We start from the raw sequence: 21,754 nt of genomic DNA, 5'->3' as shown, positions 1-21,754 counted from the left end.
ACTCTGTTAAAAAAAAAACATGTTCCCTACACAAACAGCCTCCACCTGGCACAAATTTAGCACATTTGAGTTCTGTATGTTGGATGTTTCACTGAACAACATCTGCTCAGTCTGCTCTCAACGAGAGAGACGTCTCTTTACAGTAAAGCCTGACGTTGAGTCGCATGTTCTGCACACATGTTCCATAAGTGCCAATAGAAACCATAACAGATCTGTAGATAAATTACCCACACTGACTAAAATTCAATGAGGCTGTTCCACAAGGGCAATTCCTTCTGTGTTGGCATAGCTGGGATTTTATTGTCGCCTTCTTTTGATGTTTCAAAGGGAAATGCATCCTGTTAGTGGTTAATAAGCCATGGGTGGAGTGACATGACATGACATTGAGGGGTTTATTAACTTAACGTAGTGTCTCTAATAATTTACCATGTGATTTACAGCTTGTGCTGTTATGCGACGTAAAACCTTCCACCAGTGAAGTAATGTGTGTATCTTACAATTACAGTACAGTAAGCATTTAAAACGATGATGCAAACATTTCCACTACTGTACAAATCACGTTTTTCTTACCTGTCCTGCTTTAGTAGTTTGTGTTTGGGCCTCCCACATGTCAAAATTCCCAAAGTCACCAAACAGGATCAGCGGAGCGTTGAGTGGCCACTCGCGTGTGACCCCTGCAACCATATCAGATGGCATTCTTGCTGGTGGGGGGCTGGGCTTATCGGGCCGCGGCATTCTGGGTCAGGCCTGATCGAACTTTAATGTCACTAGACCCCAGCAAGTGGACTTCAAAGCGAGCGTAGAGTGCATTCTTTGTGCAAGTGTACAGGGTAAATAACTAGAGAGAGGCCGGACAGAGGCAGACTGTGAAAGCACACGAGGGCTTTGACTCCACGCTGACTTTGATCACGCTTTTGTCTTCCTTATGAGTCATCAAAAAAGGCACGCAAATCAAGTGGGCTCAGATCAAAGGGACGGGCCCCTAATAGTCTGGGAGAAAATGGAGAAACGCAATAACATCAAAAAAGGAGGAGAAAAACTGGGCGTGTTGTCATTATGGAAAGAAGAACTAAGAGCTGTTTGTGTTCGCTAATGTATTTGCTTATTAATTTATTGTTTGTTTGTGGTTTTTATGCCCATATCGCCCTTCTAATTGGCTTAACTACCTTCAAGGCTTGTTGGGAGTCAGGAAAAAGAATGTGGGCGAGTTTGTTTAGGTTTAGTTTGTACGGTTACTGCTCATCGTTATGCCGTACAGCCATGATTTTGTCTGTGGTTAAATCCGTTTGTTAGTGTTATTGTATGTAAGTGGTAGGTATTAACACATAGCCCATTTTTGCGGCCATAGCATGTGCTTTTGTGTGTTTGTGCATTAAAACGTATGGCCTGTTCTGTGTTTATTTACTCGGCAGCTGTGTTTACGTCTTCATTTTGTTGTGTTTTGTCTTGTGTGTGTATCAGGCCACCCGCGGGAGCTGACAGAGGAAGAGAAACAGCAGGTTTTGCACTCGGAGGAGTTCCTCATCTTCTTCGACCGCAGTATTCGTGTGATGGAAAGAGCGTTAGCTGAGGACTCCAACATCTTCTTTGACTACAGCGGACGAGACTTGGAGGAAAAAGAGGGGTGAGAAAGTGATGCGTAACACAGATGGGGCTCTATATAGAAATATGGTTTCTGAGTTATAGATGAAGTATTTTATGCATTTTTATGTTTATTTTTAATATTTTATTGCTATATTAAGAATTTCCTTTAACAACAGTCAAAACTTATAAATGGTTGCATTACTAATGGTTATATTATTGCAAACTTGATTGTAGTGAAATGAAATTTATGTGAGAAACTGGACCACTTTGACATCCAAATGGTAATTAATCTACATGAAATGGAACCCAAAACACAAAATGTAGTTACACAATATAAACTGCTTTAATTATCTGGATTTAATTTATATGTGACCCTGGACCACAAAACCAGTCTTAAGTCGCTGGGGTATATTTGTAGCAATAGCCAAAAAAACATTGTATGGGTCAAAATTATAGATTTTTCTTTTATGCCAAAAATCATTAGGATATTAAGTAAAGATGATGTTCCATGAAGATATTTTGTACATTTCCTACCGTAAATATATCAAAACTTAATTTTTGATTAGTAATATGCATTGCTAAGAACTTCATTTGGACAACTTTAAAGGCGATTTTCTCAGTATTTAGATTTTTTTGCTCCCCCAGATTCCAGATTTTCAAATAGTTGTATCTCAGCCAAATATTGTCATATCCTAACAAACCATACATCAATGGAAAGCTTATTTATTCAGCTTTCAGATGATGTATAAATCTCAGTTTCGAGAAATTTACCCTTATGACTGGTTTTGTGGTTCAGGGTCACATATATTTGGAAAATTGTATATTTAAATAATTTTTTTTTCAAGCAATGGATGTAGGTTGCTTATGCTCTGTCATAAAATAAATGGTCACACAAATTATCATATCACTGTTGAAATTATCACATTTTAAAATAAATTTATAGTGTATTGTCAGCGAATTTTGTGCAGAACGTGATATAAATATAACAAAAATAGGAATGGTTGGTGTTAGTTTGTAGTATTTATAATTAAGCTAACATGAAAACCATTGAAGACTATAGCATGTCCTCAATGAGCTAAATGTGTTTGTGTGTGTGTGTGTGTGTCCATTATTTTTCAAAGAAGTTGCAAAATGATGTCATCCATTAACAACCTCTAGTTTTGCTCTTCTGTATTGGTATACAAACACACTGTTATTTTTATGAGCATTTGTTCTTAATTTAAATATTTAGAAATGTTTATATAAATGGATAAAATATTGTATTAAAAGCGGTTTTATGCACTGTTTCTATCTATCTATCTATCTATCTATCTATCTATCTATCTGTCTATCTCTCTGTCTGTCTGTCTGTCTGTCTGTCTTAATTTTCTATTGTATATAGTAAAGTGTATATTAAAACCCCAGAGCCAATGTTAAAAAGAGTATTTCTCTCTCAGAGATCTGCAGGGTGGCTCCAGTCTCTCTCTCAATCGTCTGTTCTATGATGAGCACTGGTCAAAGCATAGGGTCATCACCTGTCTGGACTGGTCCCCTCAGGTAGACTGACCTCCCTCTCTGACCTCCTGTATATGTCAGCACCTGTTCATTTAAAAGGGAGAATCCTCCCATTCTTAGTCTCTGAGTCAGCTTTATCATTCTCTTCTCTGTTCTCTCTCTCTCTCTCTCTCTCTCTCTCTCTCTCTCTCTCATCTTTCTCCTGTCTGCACTCTCTTCTCTTCGTATTTCCAGTACCCTGAGCTCTTGGTGGCCTCCTACAACAACAATGAAGACGCTCCTCATGAGCCAGATGGTGTGGCTTTGGTGTGGAATATGAAATTCAAGAAGACCACACCAGAGTACATCTACCACTGCCAGGTGAAAACCCTTAACACAACACAAATGTACACACTTACCCTCCAAATATCGCGTCACACCGAATATTAAGGGAGTGAAAATTTCTATTGCAGGAAAATGTTAAAGAGATTCTGTGATCATGTACTCACCTACATGTCATTACAAACCCGTATGAGTTTTAACTCAACTCTTAAAGAAGATAATGGCTCTAGCAGCTGTTTGGTTACCAGCATTCTTCAAGATATCTTTTTTTGTGTTCAACAGAAGAAAGAAGCTCGCACAGGTTTCTAACAACTTGAAGGTGGATAAATGATGACAGAATTTTCAATTTTGGATGAACTGTCCCTTTAAGAAATTTTACACAAATTTGGGTTGAACTATTTATTTGAGTTAAAAATGCATTTATCATTGGGTTTATTGTTACACATTGCATGCTATATTGCATACGATTTAGAAAACTGTAGGCAACATGTAGTACATACTTTTTAGTAAGTCGCTCACTTGTATCCCATTCCAAATATACCTCTAGTATTCCAAGCACTTCTCAATAAATTTATAATAAAATTACCTAATTGGAAAGCCATGATAAAGGAAGTGGTAGCTTCAATAAAAGGGAGATCTAATGGAGCATACCACTTCAGATGACGACATGCATTTAAATGAGCCTAAGGTGATATTTAATTAAAGGTGCATGCTGGCCTTGGAGTACCGCAGCGGAACAGAACACCTTATTACGGTGTGTGTCCGCTTGGGTCAGGCCAAAAAAATCCTGAGGTTTGTGTGTAAAACATATCTGGTGTGGGTTTTGATGCTAATTATAAAAGACTCTGGGTTGAGAGTCTTTTCAGGGAGACGACCAAGTAAGCAAGTCTTGGAGGCGACAGCCTGGTGTGAGGGAGAGATATTAGAGAGACATTTCTGTAATAAAAAGATGTGGCTTACCACTTCCTAATCCTACCAGCCGCATATGTTTGCCCACCCACATGGTCTGCTCGTGCATGTGCTGCTTTTCCAATGCCCAGCACCTCTCACATGCACACAGACGGATACACGTATACATGCTCGTTTACTCACACAGTTACAGCCAAAGCATACTTACTTACACCAGATATGTTTTAGACATTCTTGATAGGTAATTTTTGAAATTGGTTCCTTATTTTACAATCGGGGTCAAATTTGCTCTCAAAGAACTTAACTTTTTTTTTTCTTTAAAAAAAAAAAAAAGACCTTCAGGAAATATTGATTATGAAATATTGATTGAACCTCAGGAGGTCAAACTAAATATTAGTTGTTTATTTTCTTTTAATTTTAGATGAGGTTTACAATCTTGTTAACAGAATGTGGGGAATGTCTAAAGGCAGTTTAAAATCCTGAATTAAAAACATGAAATAATCATCAAAACTAACTACCCTGCAAATTTAGCCTAAATTCAGCTGATTCTAAGTAAGGGATAAAAGGATAGTTTGGGAACAAATGCTGGTTTGTAGTTGTTACATTTTTTTCTAATAAATTAAAGACATATCAATTTTTCTTGCAGTGAATTTGGGTGACAGTGTTTAATGGTCAGCACTACAATTTGTGAGAATATTATTGTATATTTGTCTTCCTGGGATGCTGTAGAAGGGTGCAAATTCTGTTATTTCTCAGGAGTCAGTGTACTGTACATGTTTTGTAGCAGGAAGAAAGTCATGTGGTAACAGGGATGATGGTAACAGACATTTAATGTAACACTTGCTACTTTTCATCCTAGGTCAATTTTATCTAGACAGTTTTTATATAATAGTTTTCACAACAAAATAATGGGACACTAAAATAAACAGTGTTTTATAGAAAGTGCCATGTGTTTTTGATTGTGTTGTGACACAGGAGCATAAATGAAGACTCCCTTTGACCTGCCTCACTCTGCCATTTTCTTCTCTACAGCTCAGTGCTACAAAAAAGATGGGATGTATAGAAAGTATATATAAAAATAAAAACGCAAGATGAATAACACACAATGGCATTTCACAGCTTTCCTTCAGAGTGGCCTGAGGTTCAACCATCCTTTTTTCATCATGAGGAGAGAAATGGAGAGAGAAGCACTGGATCTCCAAACATTTGGCTGTTGGCTGAGGATGAAAGAGGTTGGGCCAATTTGGCGAGATGTTGTTTTTTGCTCTGGGATCTGTTCTAAACGGCGGTGCTCCCCTCTCACTGGGAGCACCGCCGAATCTGCGGGAATCTGATGGGTCTTAATGTGCAAGCATGTTCTGCCGCATCCCCCACACACTCCTCTCCTCGCTTCTTCTCCCCTCCTTTTCTCCCTTTGTGGCTTCCCTCACTTTTGGCAGGCCGTGTGGTGGAGTTCAGCAGTTTTGCAGTCGTTTTTCCAGATTTACCCACAGCCACCACTTTCATGTGCTGGATACTTCAGAAACCCTCCCTCCAGCACCGCTGTCTCCCACATTTCCCTCAGTTTCTCTTTTTGCTGTTCCATCTTTACCTCTTTTTGCCACATCTCTCTCTCCTTACTTCTTCTCACACTCTAGCTTTGTTCCAAAGCCTAGTGAGCTGACTCACTGTCTACTTAGGAAGGTTCCTAGCCATCATGGAATCTCATAACTGAATGTACTACATACGCAGCACCACGTTGGTGTTATATGAAAGATATAACACCAACATGTCAGAAAAAAAAAAAAACAATCACTGAGTTGGAAAAAGGATCACCCCCTTGTGTCAGTATTTTGTTGAACCACCTTTTGCTTTAATTACAGCCTTTAGTCTGTTGGGATATGTCTCTGTCTCTACTAACTTTGCACATCTAGACTTTGCAATATTTGCCCACTCTTCTTTGCAGAACTGCTGAAGTTCAGTTAAATTTGATGATTACTGTTTGTGGACTGCAGTCTTCAAGTCATTCCACAGATTTTCAGTGGGGTTTGAGTCTGGGCTCTGACGTTCACCTCTTTCTCCTTCTGGTCAGTTTTGCTGTGTGCTTTCGGTCATTGTCATGTTGGAAGGTAAACCTTCTTCCCATTGACAACTTTCTGGCAGAGGGCAGCAGATTTTGCTCAAGAATTTGATGGTATTTTGCCCCATCCATTTTTCCTTGTATCCTGACAAGTGCTCCAGTCCCTGTTTCAGAGAAACACCCCATAACAGGATATTACCACCTCTATGATTTACTGTAGGAATGCTGTTATTTGGATGGTGAGCTGTATTGGATTTATCGTTTGGTGTTGAGGCCAAATAATTACATTTTCCTTGAGGAGTGGCTTTTTTCATGCACCCCTCCCATAGAAGCCACATTTGTGTGGAGAATTTGTGATATTGTTGTCACATGCACACAATGACTACTCATTGTCATAAATTCCTGCATCTGCTTCAGAGTTGCTGTAGGCCTCTAGGTCGTCTCTCTGACCAGTTTCCTCCAGCTCATTCATTCAGTTTGGAGCGATGTCCTGATCCAGGGAGGGTCTGTGTTGTACCAAATACCTTCCACTTCTTAGTAACAGACTTCACTGTGCTACTAGGCATTGATAAAGCCTTTGAAATCTTTTTCTATCCATCTCCTGACTTGTGCCTGTCCACAACTTTATCCCGGAGATCTTTTGATGGTTGCCCATTGTTGATTGTTTGCTTCAGTTGCACTACCAAGGACTGAAATGCTCCAGGAAAGCTCTTTTCATGCTGAGCTGATCAAAATGTCCACAGCTGATCACAGTTGAAAGTCAAATGGCTTTGTGTGCCTTTGAGAAGGTGTTTAGCTGCAACTGATTGAGTTTACAAGTCATTTTTCGGAGGGGCTGATCCTTTTTCCAACTCAGTGATTCTGTTTTTTTATTTATTTATTTTACATGTTGGTGTTATATCTTTCACATGGATGTTATAAGTTGCGCTGAGTAAATACAGCTGGATAAAACAAAAACTTTGTCGTCTTCATTATAGGCTGCAAAGCAACAAAATGTGATTATTTTAAAGGGGGGTGATTATTTTCTATAACCGCTGTTACATACTTCTGTTCAGGGTTTGGTTTCAGTAAGATTTTTTAAATGTCTTTGAAAGAAGTCTCTTATGCTTACCAAGGCTGCATTTATTTAAACAAAAATACTACAAAACAGTAATATTTTGAAATATTATTACAGCTTAAAATAACTTTTAAAAAGTGTGGTTTATTCCTGTGTTGACAGCTGAATTTTCAGCAGCCATTACTCCAGTCTCCAGTATCACATGATCCTTCAGAAACCAATTTAATATGTTGATTTGGTACTCAAGAAACATTTTTTTGTATTATCAATGCTGAAAACAGTTGTGCTGCTTAATATTTTTGGTATAAACCATAATACCATGATGATTTTCTTCAGAAAGCTCAAAAGAACTCCATTTATTTGAATAGAGTTTTAATGTAGATGCTTTTACTGTCATTTTTTATCAATTGAATGCATTCTTGCTAAATAAAAGTATTAATTTCTTTTTTTTTTTAATCTTACTGACCCCCAAATTATGAACCGTTTGAAACTTCACATCCGGAGTGCGCTTTAAAATGCTCCCTACGAAGGCAGCTGACTAGATTTTGAAAAAGCTTCTGCCTATGTTTGTCTTTTCTTTATTCTCTCCTCCTTCGTTTCACAGTCTCTCTGGCTTCAGAAGGTCACAGAAGGCCACTACTTTTCAGACGGTTGTGGAATAGTTCTGAGGTGGTTTGGGTTTGTTATGGGCTCTGTGTGGCATGACCTTGGCTCTCTGCTGTTCTTTCGGGGCCATCATCACAGCAGGCCCAGCTCGCCAGCAACATCACATGATCTTCTAAAGTGGGCTGCCTCTCGCCACATCAAGGGCACACCCCAAAAAAACTGCTCACCGATACTGTCAACCCTCATGTGCATCGCCTGCATTTTTTTTAATATAATTGATATTTTACCCAGGATGACTCTATAGCCTTGTTCAGACTGTCAGGCCAAATCCAATTTTTGTGCAAATCCGATTGAAATCGGATCATATTTAGATAGTCTGAATGGCAACAAACTACATGAATCTGTGTGAACCTGACTTTTGCAAATCCATTTTGAGTTACATATGTGGTTTGAAATCCTATTCAAATCGAATTTCTTGCAGAAACAAGTTTGTGCTGTTGCGAATAGCAAGTCAAGCGGAAAATGACAATATACTGCTAGTTTACCCACCTCTTTGAGATTTGAGACCAGCGGAGATGGCAGCGTGGAATAAAGCTCCGCCTGCAGTCTATATGTATTCTATCTGTTTTTCTTTTTATTTATTATACAATTAACAAAAGCAAAAAAAGGCCTCTAACACTAGTTTTCTCTATTCTTTTTCTATTCTATCTGTTTTCTTTTTATTTATTATATATATATTTTTTAAAACTTGCTCTGTGTACTGCGTTAAGCTAACTGAGACTTGTTATAGCACTTACATATCATTGCTCTCTTGTTGATTTTGATTGCTTCCATTGTCCTCATTTGTAAGTCGCGAAATCGCCACAAATCGGAGCAAAAAAAGCCACAAAAAAGTCACAAAACGGAATTGAGCAGTTGTTATACACAGTGTGGACAGTCGATCGGATTCCAATCGGATATGAGCAAAAATCGGATTTGGACTGACAGTCTGAACAAGGCGTATGTGTGAACCCCTGCTGGATGCCTGAGGCTCACTGAATAGAGGTTGGCACAGAGGAAGATGTGTTCGCAGGAGCTTAGAGATGCCCGCTCTGCATAATGCTGGTGGATGGAGTTGCATGTGCTCATAAAGCTGAGTGTAGAAAGTCTTCAAAACCACACACAGCTTTTGAAACAGGAAGAGCAGAGACCTCCAGTCCACTATGGTTTTACTGCCTGCTCTTGTATCCACATATATTACCAGATAGGAATGGATCATAATGGTTGGCTAGTTTATTTGGATTTTTTCTACTTGTTTGTTAGTTTTTTAGGTGTTTTTATCAGTAGTTTAGTAAGAAAATTGTACTTCAGCTGTTAAACCTGCTCAGAAAGGTTGCGTCTTTAAATGAAACTTTTTAAAGCACATTCAAATTGATATCTTCACCTGTTATTTTGCATCTCACGCTCATTTTTAATTTAAAATTTGTGACAAAATAGTCCATCTAGTCTAATATCCAAATAGTATAAAAGTCCATTTTTTATTGTAAAAAGGTATCTAATGTAAACATCTCTAAAGGCACAATATACAATATGACTTTTGACCAGATTTTTGCCCTGATTTACAGTCTGGAGGAGTCAGAGTTAGTCTGCAGATTTTGGACAGTCACAGTCAACAGATTTCACAGAAAATTCAGATCAGATTCAGATTGTGTCCGACTGAGGGAGATGGTCCTCACTGCAGAACACAAGATCCAGGGGGCGAGGTTGGATCCAGATCCAACTCCTCCCACCTTACATATACCTAAACCTACCCGTCTCCACCCCCTGATCCCTAAACCCACCCATCTCCACTCCTAAACCTACCCATCTCCACCTCTAAACCTACCATCTCCACCCCCTAGATGTGGATCCAACCCCGCCCCCTGGATCTTTGTTCTGCAGTGAGGGGCTACTGGACTGAGGTGTAATTATACTGTAACCAGCCTAATTATACAGGACTTCTTTACAGGATTGATACAGGATTTATACAGGATTGATTAGTACTATTCGTTCAAGTGATCTATTGACTAAACAAGTTTGAATTTATGTAGTATCACTGTAGGCCAAATGTAAAGATCTTTAGAATTTATTTAGGAATTAAGTGTTTGCAAACCAAAGGTGAATTTTGAAGAGCTGTATTTTAATGCATGTTAAATAAAATACACATTTGATGTTTTAAAACAAGCTAGAACAAGGAATAAATTATCTTTAGTAAACCTTGAATTGGAACAGAAACAATTGGCATGTTTTAGTTGTTGAAATTGAATATAATACGTAAATCTATTTTGAGGACAAAAAAAATCCATATTTGTGTATACTAAGAATACTGTTCATTCATATTGACTGGGACATGGCCATTCTTTACTCTTGTCCTAAGGTAAAAGAGAGAGAGATCGAACTACACGCATTCACTGGCTTCTCCTCCATTGTTCTCTAAAACGGAGATATGGTATTACATGGCCTGTGCCAGTAACCGCAGAGTGACAAAATCCGTGGGGTGCCGTTTGGAGAAAAAAAAATGTAGGGAGTGAAGGATGCTGGTGGAAGACAGAGGAGTGCATCTGGAGCTGATAAGCTTTGCTGAGAACCACATGATTGTGGTACTTCAGGAGGAGGCGGCAGTGAATGTACTGTCTGTTACATAGTCATCTCCTCCCTGACAAATGGCTCCAACGTTTTTTTCCCTCTTTTCCCTTTCGGCCCGCGAAAAGGGGGCCAACAAAGGAGGGAGTGTTCCTCATGCCATCTCTCCTCACAGGGTTAGTCCTGTGGATTATCCCATACTGAACCATTCCCATTGATATTATCATGTCCCATGCACTTAGTTCCAGTGAAACCCATTAAACTGCAGGAAAGTGTTGTGGGATTGTGTTTTCGCTTGCATTTTACTTTTCAGTTTGACTTTCATCAGAGCTTCGGGTGGTTATACATCAAGCTGAGCTTGTAATGAGTAATATTCTCAATTAAAGGGGTCATATAATACAATTTCAAGTTTTCCTTGCTCTTTGGAGTGTTACAAGCTGTTCGTGAATAGATAAGATCCCTAAAGTTGCAAAGACTAAAGTCTCAAACCCAAAGAGATATTCTTTATAAAAGACGTCTACGTCACTGTGTGGGAAGATTTGCATAACACCTCCCAAATGTTCACGCAAAGAAAGAATGCGTAACTTTGATTCTTGCTGTAGTATTGTTGCAACCGCCGCCATGTCGTGTGTGACGCTGTGAAAGCGAAACTACTTTGTTTGGCCTTCCAAAAGAGGACACGACTAGAAATCAGTGGTTCAAGTTGTATTTACAACACTGTTCCAGAACAGTTCAACCCAAATATTCAGATGTGTGCAGCGCATTTTATGGAGGACTGTTTCCTGATCCTGGGAGAGTAGCCTGCAATGCCGGCTATTCTGACTCAGCCTGTAAGTACGTTTTCATATTTAAAAATTTGCCACTGATGATTCAATAGCGAATTTTGAGCAGTGTAGAGTAGCGCTTTGTGTTTCTCCGATCACAAATGCAGACATGGTTTTATGTTTACGCGGCGCGAAACGCAACGCGTAAAAAGACAGTATAAGTCATTATAATCAGTAATTATGCCCCCACTGGATGCAACAAATGCCTCGTTTGTAATGGGTTTTATTGGTTTTGTCTCGTCGCGCCGGGACACGGCATCACAGTATGGTAAGAGGCGTCACATTTCTGTCACACGTTTGAGGTATTCGGCAACGCACTGGATAGCTGACCAATCAGAGCACACCACGCTTTTCAGAACGATGAGCTTTGTAAAAATCGCCGCGTTTCAGAAAGGCGGGGCAAAAATTATGTGTTTTTTTTTTTTACCTTAAACCGCATAAACACCAAATACACAAAATAATGTTATTTTTAGCAACGTCATATGACCCCTTTAAATCAGTGAAATGGCTGCATTGTCGAAATGGTGGAATAGTGAAATTTGAACTCAGGAGGGAACAACAAACAGGAAATTTCCTAATATTGACGGTACACTCATAAAAATACCTAATAAGTAACATTGTGCTACCATTATTTTAATTGTCATTGTACTATTGTATTCTTTGAAATATGTTTGAGTACAAAGTAAACTGGGACGCATGAAATGATAATCATTTAGTTCTTCTTTCACTTAATAATTCTATATATTTGGTGTAATATAGACAAAAATGTTGGGATGTATCTCACCTGTACTGTATGTTCTTATACTTAGGTGCCAGTTTGAGCAGGTCTGAATCTGAAAATGGCTGAAAGATCACAGCCAACCAGTCTATTGAGACAAAGTGAGCTAATTCCAGTAGCAAAAGCTTGCTCAAATAATGGTGTTTATGGCTTCCAGTAAAACTAAGGAGGTAGTTTCAGGGTCCAGACGTTGAAGATAGACAGATCTTAACCCACACTCTCCATATGGTGTGAATATACAGCCTTTTCATCCCTTTTCCTCTCGGTGTCTTGGGCCTTTGCCTTGTTTAGATTATGACTTTAAAAAGAGTTAAAATACTTGTCATATTTATCTGCGCTTCGTTATGGAGCAAAAGGTCTCTCTGGATTTATGTGGTTAAGGTAATGAGGGAAGTATACATCAGATGTTTTATAAACTGAGATTGCCCTATGACATGTTATTAATCATTAAAGGCCCATTCACATTGTGCCAACACTGTCCAATGCATTGAACTTTATGAAGTAAGCTATGACTACAGCATTACTCTAGTCATCGTTGTCATTCAGTGCTCAAAGTTCAATCAATTTTTGCCATTTTTGAATTGAATGATTTTTGTGATTTTCACATAATTTTGGCAACAAGAAACTGTCAGACATTATGAATACCTTTTTTCTTTGAACAGGTACATTCACACAAATCAGGTACTTAAAAGCTTATCCAATCAAAAGTAAACTAGTAAACTGTTAAGCTAAAGAATTCATCTTAAGTTTAAGAAGAGAAAGCGGACAGATCGAGTCATCAAAGGTTGCTGCAGGACACAGTGATGATACCACAGCAGACGACTCTGATAAAAACAGAGGCCTGCGTTGTACGGATAGAGGCCAGAGATGGCTGTGATTGGCTGTTGGCTGGACTGCTCTCCTGAGCTGAAGTTTCAGGTTACGATACTTCATTAAGTCTCTGATTAATGGCTTCATAGTGGAGTTATTACCCTCTTGTTGTGGTGACCCCAGCTCATGTTCATTAGCCCAGTAATAAGGCGCTGGTCTGGGGAGCGTGTCCCTGACACATGACTATAGGAGAGAGAGAGAAAGAGACTTGGTTCAGGGGTCGTCTTGTGGCTCTGATTGAAATAGCCGTGTATTTAAGCAGCAATGTTCCCCTGTCTCTGTGTTAGTATTCAGAACTGACTGATCATTAATCGCAGAACTGAGATCCTTTTCCAGCAGTATGGTAATCAGACTAATCAAGACTTGAGTGAAACTTTTCAACCTCTTAAAAGATACTAATCAATGTATTAACTGAAATGTTGGCTTTTGATGTCCAGTGATTGTATTATTGCAGGTGGTTTAGTGCCTTGAAAGTATCTGCTTTCCATTTTATTTTCTACAATAACACTGTAGTTAAGGGTGGGAATCACAAGAAATGTAAAGCTAGTGAATTTTTCCTGACTATTTATTTATTCAGTATTCATAGTCTTTTTTAAATGTGGCATACAGTAAGTGCAAACCAATTATTGTCTTTAACTGTATTAAATAGTACTGAAAAAGATGTGGTAACATTTAATTTATTCTATTGTTTTTATAAAATACCACTGATTAAATAACTCACAAGTCGTTAGCTGTATGTGTTTGATTCACTAAAAAGAACCAAATGATAAGAGTCATTTATTCGTGAATTGGTTGGAATACACTGGTTGCACTGTATGGTTTTGATTCACCAAAAAGAACCTGCTCATCAGAATAATTTGTTCGCAAATCATTTTGATCACCCTGGGTGTGTTGTATGACTTTGATTCACTATAAAGAACATCCTCAAAAGAGTCATTCATTTGGGAATCAGACTACTCACTTTATGCTGTATGGCTTTGATTCACCAAAAAGAATTGTCTCAAAAGAGTTATTTGTTAGCGAATTGGTTGGATTCGGAAAACCCTGGTTGCACTGTTTGGTTTTGATTCACTAAAAAGAACTGACTCATAAGAGTTATTTACTCGGGAATCTGACTACTCACTTCATGGTGCGTGGTTTTGATTCACTAAAAAAACTGACTCAAGTAATTTGTTTAGGAATCGGACTTCTCACTTCAGACTGCATGGTTTTCATTCAGAAAAGGCTTATGAGAGTCATTCAGGAATCAAACTACATTGATCGCAGAATGAGTACTATATGTTTTACCCTGTAGATTCAGTAGCAGTGTTGCAATAGCAATTGCAATTGCAACAACCAATAATGAAACACAACATCATTCGATTTCTGTATATAAATAAATGGAATCATTTCTGAATAAGAACCGGTTCTTGATATTTATGTAGTATTTCTCTGTCAGGCCGCAGTCAATCACACAATCAGTCATATGTATTTCTAAATTTTCCAAATAATCTCCAGTCCAACCATCAAACACTTTTTGTCTTAATGCATTTAAACTTCAAACCAGATTGGCCTGCGTGTCCTGAGTGTAAATAAACTCAACCTGCCTTTATTTTTACCCCTCCAGCTTAGTTTATTTTGAGTCCTTTTAAAAAAACCACCTCACATATGAGGTTGCTACCAAACCCTCTTAGAAGCTGTATTTTTTTAGAGGGGGGACGAATGAAAGAAAAGAGAAGCATGTTTTCTTTTTCTGTGGTTTGTTTTCCAGTCACTTTAAAATGAACTCTGGGTGCATGACGAGAAGGCCGCAGATGGTGCGGTGTGCGATGGGAGACAGTCGTAGTTTTTGCTTTACAGATGACTGGAGAGCGCTATGAAAACATGCCTTTTACACTTCTGTCCTGCTGCTGTCACACCACGACGAAAAGGGCAGTTTTGCAAGTAAAACAAAATATCGTTGTCTCCTTGCTTCTCAGTAATTGGACTCCTGAGATCATTGTAAAAGTGCTTAGTAAGGGTGCTACAGAGAATTTGGTGTGAAAATATGTAAGCATGAGGGCACGTTTTATGTAAGTCTCAATAAAAGACAGAGGGAAAGTTCAAGACTAAGGATGTCACAACAAAAGGTTGCACTTTTCGCTCTAGTGCACTCTGTTTATGATGCTGTAATATAAAACTGCTGCTCCCACAATCCTTAACATAGTCTTCATCTCCCACCTTTTGTCCTAAAGATTTTGTTTTGCCATCTCTTTTCCAGTCTCCAGTGGTGTCGGTGGGTTTTGCTCGGTTTCATCCTAACCTGTTGGTGGGTGGCACATACTCGGGGCAGATTGTTCTCTGGGACAACCGAAGTCACCGAAGAACGCCGGTTCAGAGGACCCCCCTGTCCGCTGCAGCACACACAGTAAGTGAACCTACAGATACAGTCATCAATTACACTCCATCATGAATTCAGTTAAGTCTTTTCAAAGAGTCTTATTCTGTGGAAAACAAAAGGAGTTTACCCAAGCCACCCTTTTACATACAATGAAAGTGAACGGTGACTATGACTGTCAAGCATGATTTTTGGTGAGTAACAACTTAAATCTTAGTCTGTTTCCTACACAAAGCTCAAAGAGTCATTTCATGTGAAAAAGTTTGCTTAATTGTACTGAATGTTCAGTTGTAGTGTATTTCAAGTCTTAAATGTATATTTAAAAAAAAAACTGTCCTTGCAGATAATTAATGAAATAAAAGGCCTCTTAAGTGTACTTTCATTTTTTAACACACTTAAGTACACTTTTAAAAATTGCACTTAATAATTGTCAAATTAAAGGTTCACTTTAAAGTACATTTTAATACATTTTGTAGTTTGATTTTTTTTAATAAACATACTAAAGCATGTGTAAAGTACTTGATTATAATTTTATAATCATGTGTTATACACTTTTACAGTTAAAGATTTAAATGTAATATTTTAAATGTACTAAATTGCAGCTTCATCATTACAAATGTCCAATTACAAATAAATTTAAATGCATTTAAATACACATTTTACTGATTGACAGTATATTCGGCAATGCACTTTTACCAAAAATTATAAGATTACATATAAAGATGTGCTTAAATCTTATTTATAGTAAGTGGATCAAAAAGCACTCTTAAGTTCAACTAATTTCATTTAATATAAATTTACCTTTTTTACATTTTAATTTATTTGCAGCTAATGCATTTTAGAGTCTAAAAACATTACGTTCAGTTCACACTTAACTACATTCCTTTAAAGTATATTATTTACATCATAAGTACTCTTTTTTTTAAAGTATGCTAAATTGTACTACTATATTAAACACTTTTGTGGTGCTTTTTTGTCTATTTTGATTTCCATTTACTTTTATTGTATGGAAGAGAGCAGCATAAACATTCTTAAAAAGAACAAAGAAAATCATACAGGTTTGGAACAACATGAGGGTGAGTAAATGATGACAGAATTTTCATTTTGGGTGAACTATCCTTTTAACCGGATAATCACACTATTACATGATGCTGGTAGCAATCAACCCCTCAACGTTTTCCTGACCTCATCTTCCCTCTGTGCAAAAGGCCGCCCACTGTCTACCCAGGGCTAGACTCAGTCTGTCAGCACAGTCAGGCTCAATGAGCCCCATCTAACTCCTTGTCATGCAATAAAGACAGTACAACCTAGTAGCAGAGAAAAGGGACGTCCATAGACCCTTATTGTTCTCAGCTGCCACACACATGGCCCCTGAATGCCATACATGCTGAGGGTTTAAACTCCCGTGCCCTCAATAATGAAAGCCTATGTCTCGACTGCCGTCTCACCAGTCCACCAGCCCGTCTGAAAGAGCCCATTGTTGGTCAAAAAACAAAAATCAAATTGTCGACAATAACGACATAATGGATTTACACAGTTGACTGTATTTGCAGACGGGCAGATGCTCAGGCCAGGTTAGTTCACAAGCTAGGTATTGTCTCTATATAGACATTCAGTTCATAGCTTTCATTAAGGGACCATTCATAGATGTTTGCTCTCCATGTATAACACTTTCTTGAATTTCTCATATTTGTCAGACAATTGTAGGTGACATACTGTAAATGCATTTTTCTCAAAGCACCCTGTTTACTGCGTCAATGTGGTCGGCACTCAGAACGCCAACAACCTGATCACGGTGTCCACAGACGGCCGAATGTGCTCCTGGAACCTGGATATGCTGTCACAGCCTCAGGTCAGTGCTGATATTACACCAGCATCCATCGCGTCTGTATAAAAGTCTGCTTGCTCAATCCATGTGTGTCTGTTGTAGGAGAGCATGGAGCTTGTTTATAACAAGTCTAAGCCGGTGGCTGTGACTGGGATGGCCTTCCCCACTGGAGACGTCAATAATTACATTGTTGGCAGTGAGGAGGGAACAGTGTATACAGCATCCAGACATGGCAGGTGAGTGGCACATACATGCATACATTTGACAGACTGTCCATGATAACCGTTAGACACTTAGAAGTGCTTTGGGTGATCCGATCAGAAGTGGTCAGAGATAAATAAAGTATAACTGGTGTCCAAACCATTCAGAGGTAGTCGGAAACGCATGTGGCCATATTTTTTGATCTCATTTGTAGTGATGTCCATCCTGAACTGCCTACTCACCTGTCAATCAAAACAAGCATTTTAAACTTTGTTGTTGGCTTTCTGATCAAAACATTTTTTTTATTCCTTATTTATAACACATTTTAACTATTTAAAATCAAACCCAAGATCCACTCAGAATCATAAGGTGAGGAGATAAAAAAAGGTACAAAAAAAAAATATATATAAAATTACAAAAAAATATATAAATGATGTGCCCGAAAAGATAAAACTCATGACCAAAACAAAATACAGATGAGTACATGTATAACTTAAGATCTCAAAAGATCCAATGAAGTCACAACAAGGTCTGACCAAAATTGTATTGTCTTTCCGGTGGCGCCATGCACTTTATCCATGGGTAATATTTTTTAATGAGCCACAGTAATATTTTTAATGTTTTTGAAAGATCCTTCAGAAATCATGTTCATATGCTGATCTGGTGCTCAAGAAACATTTCTTCTTATTATCAATGTGAAAAAAGTTGTGCTGCTTAAAAGTTTTTGGGAAACCAGAGTATGTGGAATATTTTTTCAGGATTCTTTGATGAATATAAAGTACAAAAGGGCAGAATTTATTAGAAAGAAATTTGTAATTTTGTAAATGTCTTTATATTGTCACTTTTGATCATTTTAATTGAATGTATTTCAAGATTTTATTAAGAATATCAAAACTTATTAAAATTATTATTGATACCTTTGTGTTGTTTCCCTTTTGTGTTGCTCCACAGTAAAGCTGGCATCTGTGAGATGTTTGAGGGCCATCAGGGGCCAGTGACAGGCATCAGTTGTCACAGTGCTGTGGGTCCTGTCGATTTCTCCCACCTCTTTGTCACCTCTTCTTTTGACTGGACTGTAAAATTGTGGAGTACAAAGGTAAGAAATAATATCCTCTACACCTTTTAAGCATCATCAGCGTGCCTCACTCTTCTCTATTGCCTAACCCTAAACACACTGCAAGATGTACTAAATGAATTTATGCATGACTAATAATCAGTTTTAATAAGACTTATGGACTCATGGACTGGAATTAGCCACCATTTAAACATTAACTGTGCATCATCAATGAATTCATTCAAGAGTCTGAAGTTTTGTAGCACTTCTGTTCGTTCAGTGATACTTGAATGTTTAAACATGCAATTATTTGCACCTTCCCGTTCTAACAGCAGCAAACATTTTTTTGGTTTGAGGTTTTTCAGAAACCTCATTCAGAACATTCAGAAAGTACAAATAGTGAGTTATAAATTTTTTTAATCCATGTTTTTGTCTTGTTTTCCAGTAACAAATATCTAAAATGACCCCACTGACGTTGTTTTTTTTTTTTTTTATATGCATATATGTATAAAAAAATACAGTAAAAATTGAAATTACAGTAAAATTCTTATTATCTTAGACAATTTTTGTTTTCAAGTAAATGCATCTTGTGTTAAGGAGGTATCTTACTGGAAAGCAAGATAAAAGATAAAAGAAAAATGTTTATGCTTTTTATGTTTATGAAACCCTAATATGAAATGTACAAACCAGGCAAAATACACACACAGTCTCCAACATTAATGTAGGTACATCTTTTTACAGCATTTTAAGTCCTGCTTTGTTAATGAAGACAGCATCTTGACATTGTCTTGTACATGCAACTAAATCCATTCTGTGTCCAAAGCTTTGAGACCACTGGACAGCGGCTTTTTTGCCTTGGAGCTTAATCTGCAAGTTCAGAAATGAATGATTGAGTCTCTTGATTGGGGTTCAAACCACATGGACCAAAGCGATTGAGCAAGAGCTGGTTAGGGTGGGAGACGTATGGACATGGTTGTGCTCACAGATACTGCAATCTGTGTCTGGAGATACTGGCTCAGATCACATTAGCCACAGAGTGAGGGAAGCATGAAGGCCAAGTATGAATAAAAGATGGACGTAGAAGGAATGTTAGGGGAGAAGAGAGAGGCACGAATTTAAAAAAAGCGATGGAAAAGTGGGATAGCTTGAAGAAGAGACATCAATGACACAACCTTGGTAGAAACAGAAAACATAAGTAGTAGTTAAAGGGATGGTTAACCCAAAAATGAAACTGCTGTCTTCATTTTCTTACCCTGATGTTCTTTCAAATCTGTATAACTTTCATTTTTGTGTGGAACACAAAATGGGAAAATGTGAAGAACGTGCTGGTCGCTCTTTTCCATAAAATTACAATAAATAGGGACTGAAGCTTTTGGTCCGAATATCTTATCTTGAAAGGTGGTCCGAATATCTTGTTTGTTATGTTTTCAGGTCTTTTGAGGTCATATTGTAGCTGTATATATAATTCAAGTAATTTACAGGCATGAGGATGAGATAAGGATGACAGAATTTACAGTAAAGTTAAACATTATTTGTAGTTAGTATGGTTTATTTTTTTAAAAATAAAAATATTTTTTATTCAGCAGGGATACAATAAATTGATCAAAAGTGACGGTAAAGACATTTATAATGTTAAAAAATATATTTAAATTTTACAAATAAATGCTGCTTTTTAAAATTTATTACATTTTAAAATATATTAAAATACAAAACATTATTTTAAATTGTAATATTTCATAATATTACTTACTGTTTTTTTTTACTATATTTTTCATAAAATTAAATGCCACTTAGGTAAGCATACAAGAATTTTTAAATTTTCAAAAAGTTTGAACGGTAGTGTACATTTTTATGAGAACTGTCCCTTTAAAGTGCCCCTATTATGCCATTTTTAAGGTCCCTAATATTGTTTTGGGAGTCTCCTACAATAGGTTTACATGCATGCAAGGTCAAAAAAACGCATTTGTTTTCTCAAAATATGCATTTAATATTGCCTCATTTTCCAACGATTTGTTTGAAGCAGTTCTAAGATTCAGTCTCTCTAAACCCTTCCTTTCAGTGGCGGTTCTAGACCACAGTAACTGGGGGGCCAGGCAGGGGCCACTTGCGCTTTTAGGGGGCACACTTTTAAAATTAATTTTAACCTACTTTCAGTATTATTCATTCAGTCATTTTTCACCATGTCATGTATCACTGCAATCTCTAGAAGTAAGCTATAACAATTTAAACTCAAATGAATGTTTCATTTAGGGTTTCATTTATCTGACAAGTTATTTTGTATTGTAGTGTAGGGCGTCATGCACTCATTATTTTTGTGGGGGCACGAGTGAAGAGGAGGGGGGGAGGCCTCGTCATTCTTGTCATGTGACACACAGCAGCCACGATAGCACTGTATAACTGATATAGGTTTATGTTTTATTTATTTTTTCCTTTTTCTTTGAAATATTCTCAAATGTGTTAACTATATCATGAAATATCTCAATTCTCAAATATGTGTAAGTAAATGCATTTTGCACCTTTATAAATTATGTTAGTTGATCTATAGGCTAATGGATGATGGGCAAAGTAGCCTAATAGTGTAATCTATTAACTATGCATAAAAACCTGTCTTTTTACTTAAATACCAGATATGGGTGTCATACCATAAAATATTTTTAATACGACTGATTATAACACTTTCATGGTACAGAAAGAGAGGAAAGAACATTTACATTAGGGCTGGGTAAAAAATATCGATATCTCAATATTAATCGATTCTCGTTTTTACGGAATCGATTAGTCTAGCCTGTTTTCAGTTAATGGACGGAACGTTGAAGGGCACTTCACATCCAATATATCGCAATAAGCATTGTGCTTTGGTACTTTTAATATGAAACAAAGTCTCAGATTTCAAATTCTGTCCATTGTATTGCAGTATTCAAACAATAAATGCTGTTTTGGCGCTGTTTAATGTGGAGTGACCGATCGTTGTAGCGCCTCAGTTCAACAGACACGGCAGCACGAGGCGCACGTGAACTAATCATCTCCTCCACATTAATACCAGTTTCAGCACAAAATAAACATGACTAAACATCCGAAGGTAAGTTAAAAGAAAGAGTACAACTTTACAATCCGTATCCTGTCTCATGTAATCGCTCAATCAGTGTTTCAGACGTCAAATATAACGGCTTTTGTAAACAATGTCACGTAACGTCACATTTACCTCAGAAAAA

General features: G+C 37.5%; 1 protein-coding gene across 4 annotated transcripts in view; it reads left to right on the top strand.

Moving 5' to 3' along the window:
* Positions 1 to 21,754, top strand: part of LOC107665675 (cytoplasmic dynein 1 intermediate chain 1) — a 72,665-nt gene that overhangs the window by 36,970 nt on the left and 13,941 nt on the right. For all 4 annotated transcript variants that reach the window (XM_016456657.1, XM_016456660.1, XM_016456659.1 and 1 more), the window contains 7 exons: positions 1,462 to 1,624; positions 3,021 to 3,120; positions 3,313 to 3,438; positions 15,343 to 15,489; positions 17,198 to 17,311; positions 17,390 to 17,523; positions 18,440 to 18,584. In XM_016456657.1, coding sequence (XP_016312143.1) covers positions 1,462 to 1,624; positions 3,021 to 3,120; positions 3,313 to 3,438; positions 15,343 to 15,489; positions 17,198 to 17,311; positions 17,390 to 17,523; positions 18,440 to 18,584 — 929 coding nt within the window. The remainder of the gene's footprint in view (positions 1 to 1,461; positions 1,625 to 3,020; positions 3,121 to 3,312; positions 3,439 to 15,342; positions 15,490 to 17,197; positions 17,312 to 17,389; positions 17,524 to 18,439; positions 18,585 to 21,754) is intronic.

This window comes from Sinocyclocheilus anshuiensis, unplaced genomic scaffold (genome assembly GCF_001515605.1).
Source record: "Sinocyclocheilus anshuiensis isolate Anshui unplaced genomic scaffold, SAMN03320099.WGS_v1.1 scaffold932, whole genome shotgun sequence".
Taxonomy (NCBI): Eukaryota; Metazoa; Chordata; class Actinopteri; order Cypriniformes; family Cyprinidae; genus Sinocyclocheilus; species Sinocyclocheilus anshuiensis.
This window is presented reverse-complemented; position numbering and strand designations above follow the sequence as displayed.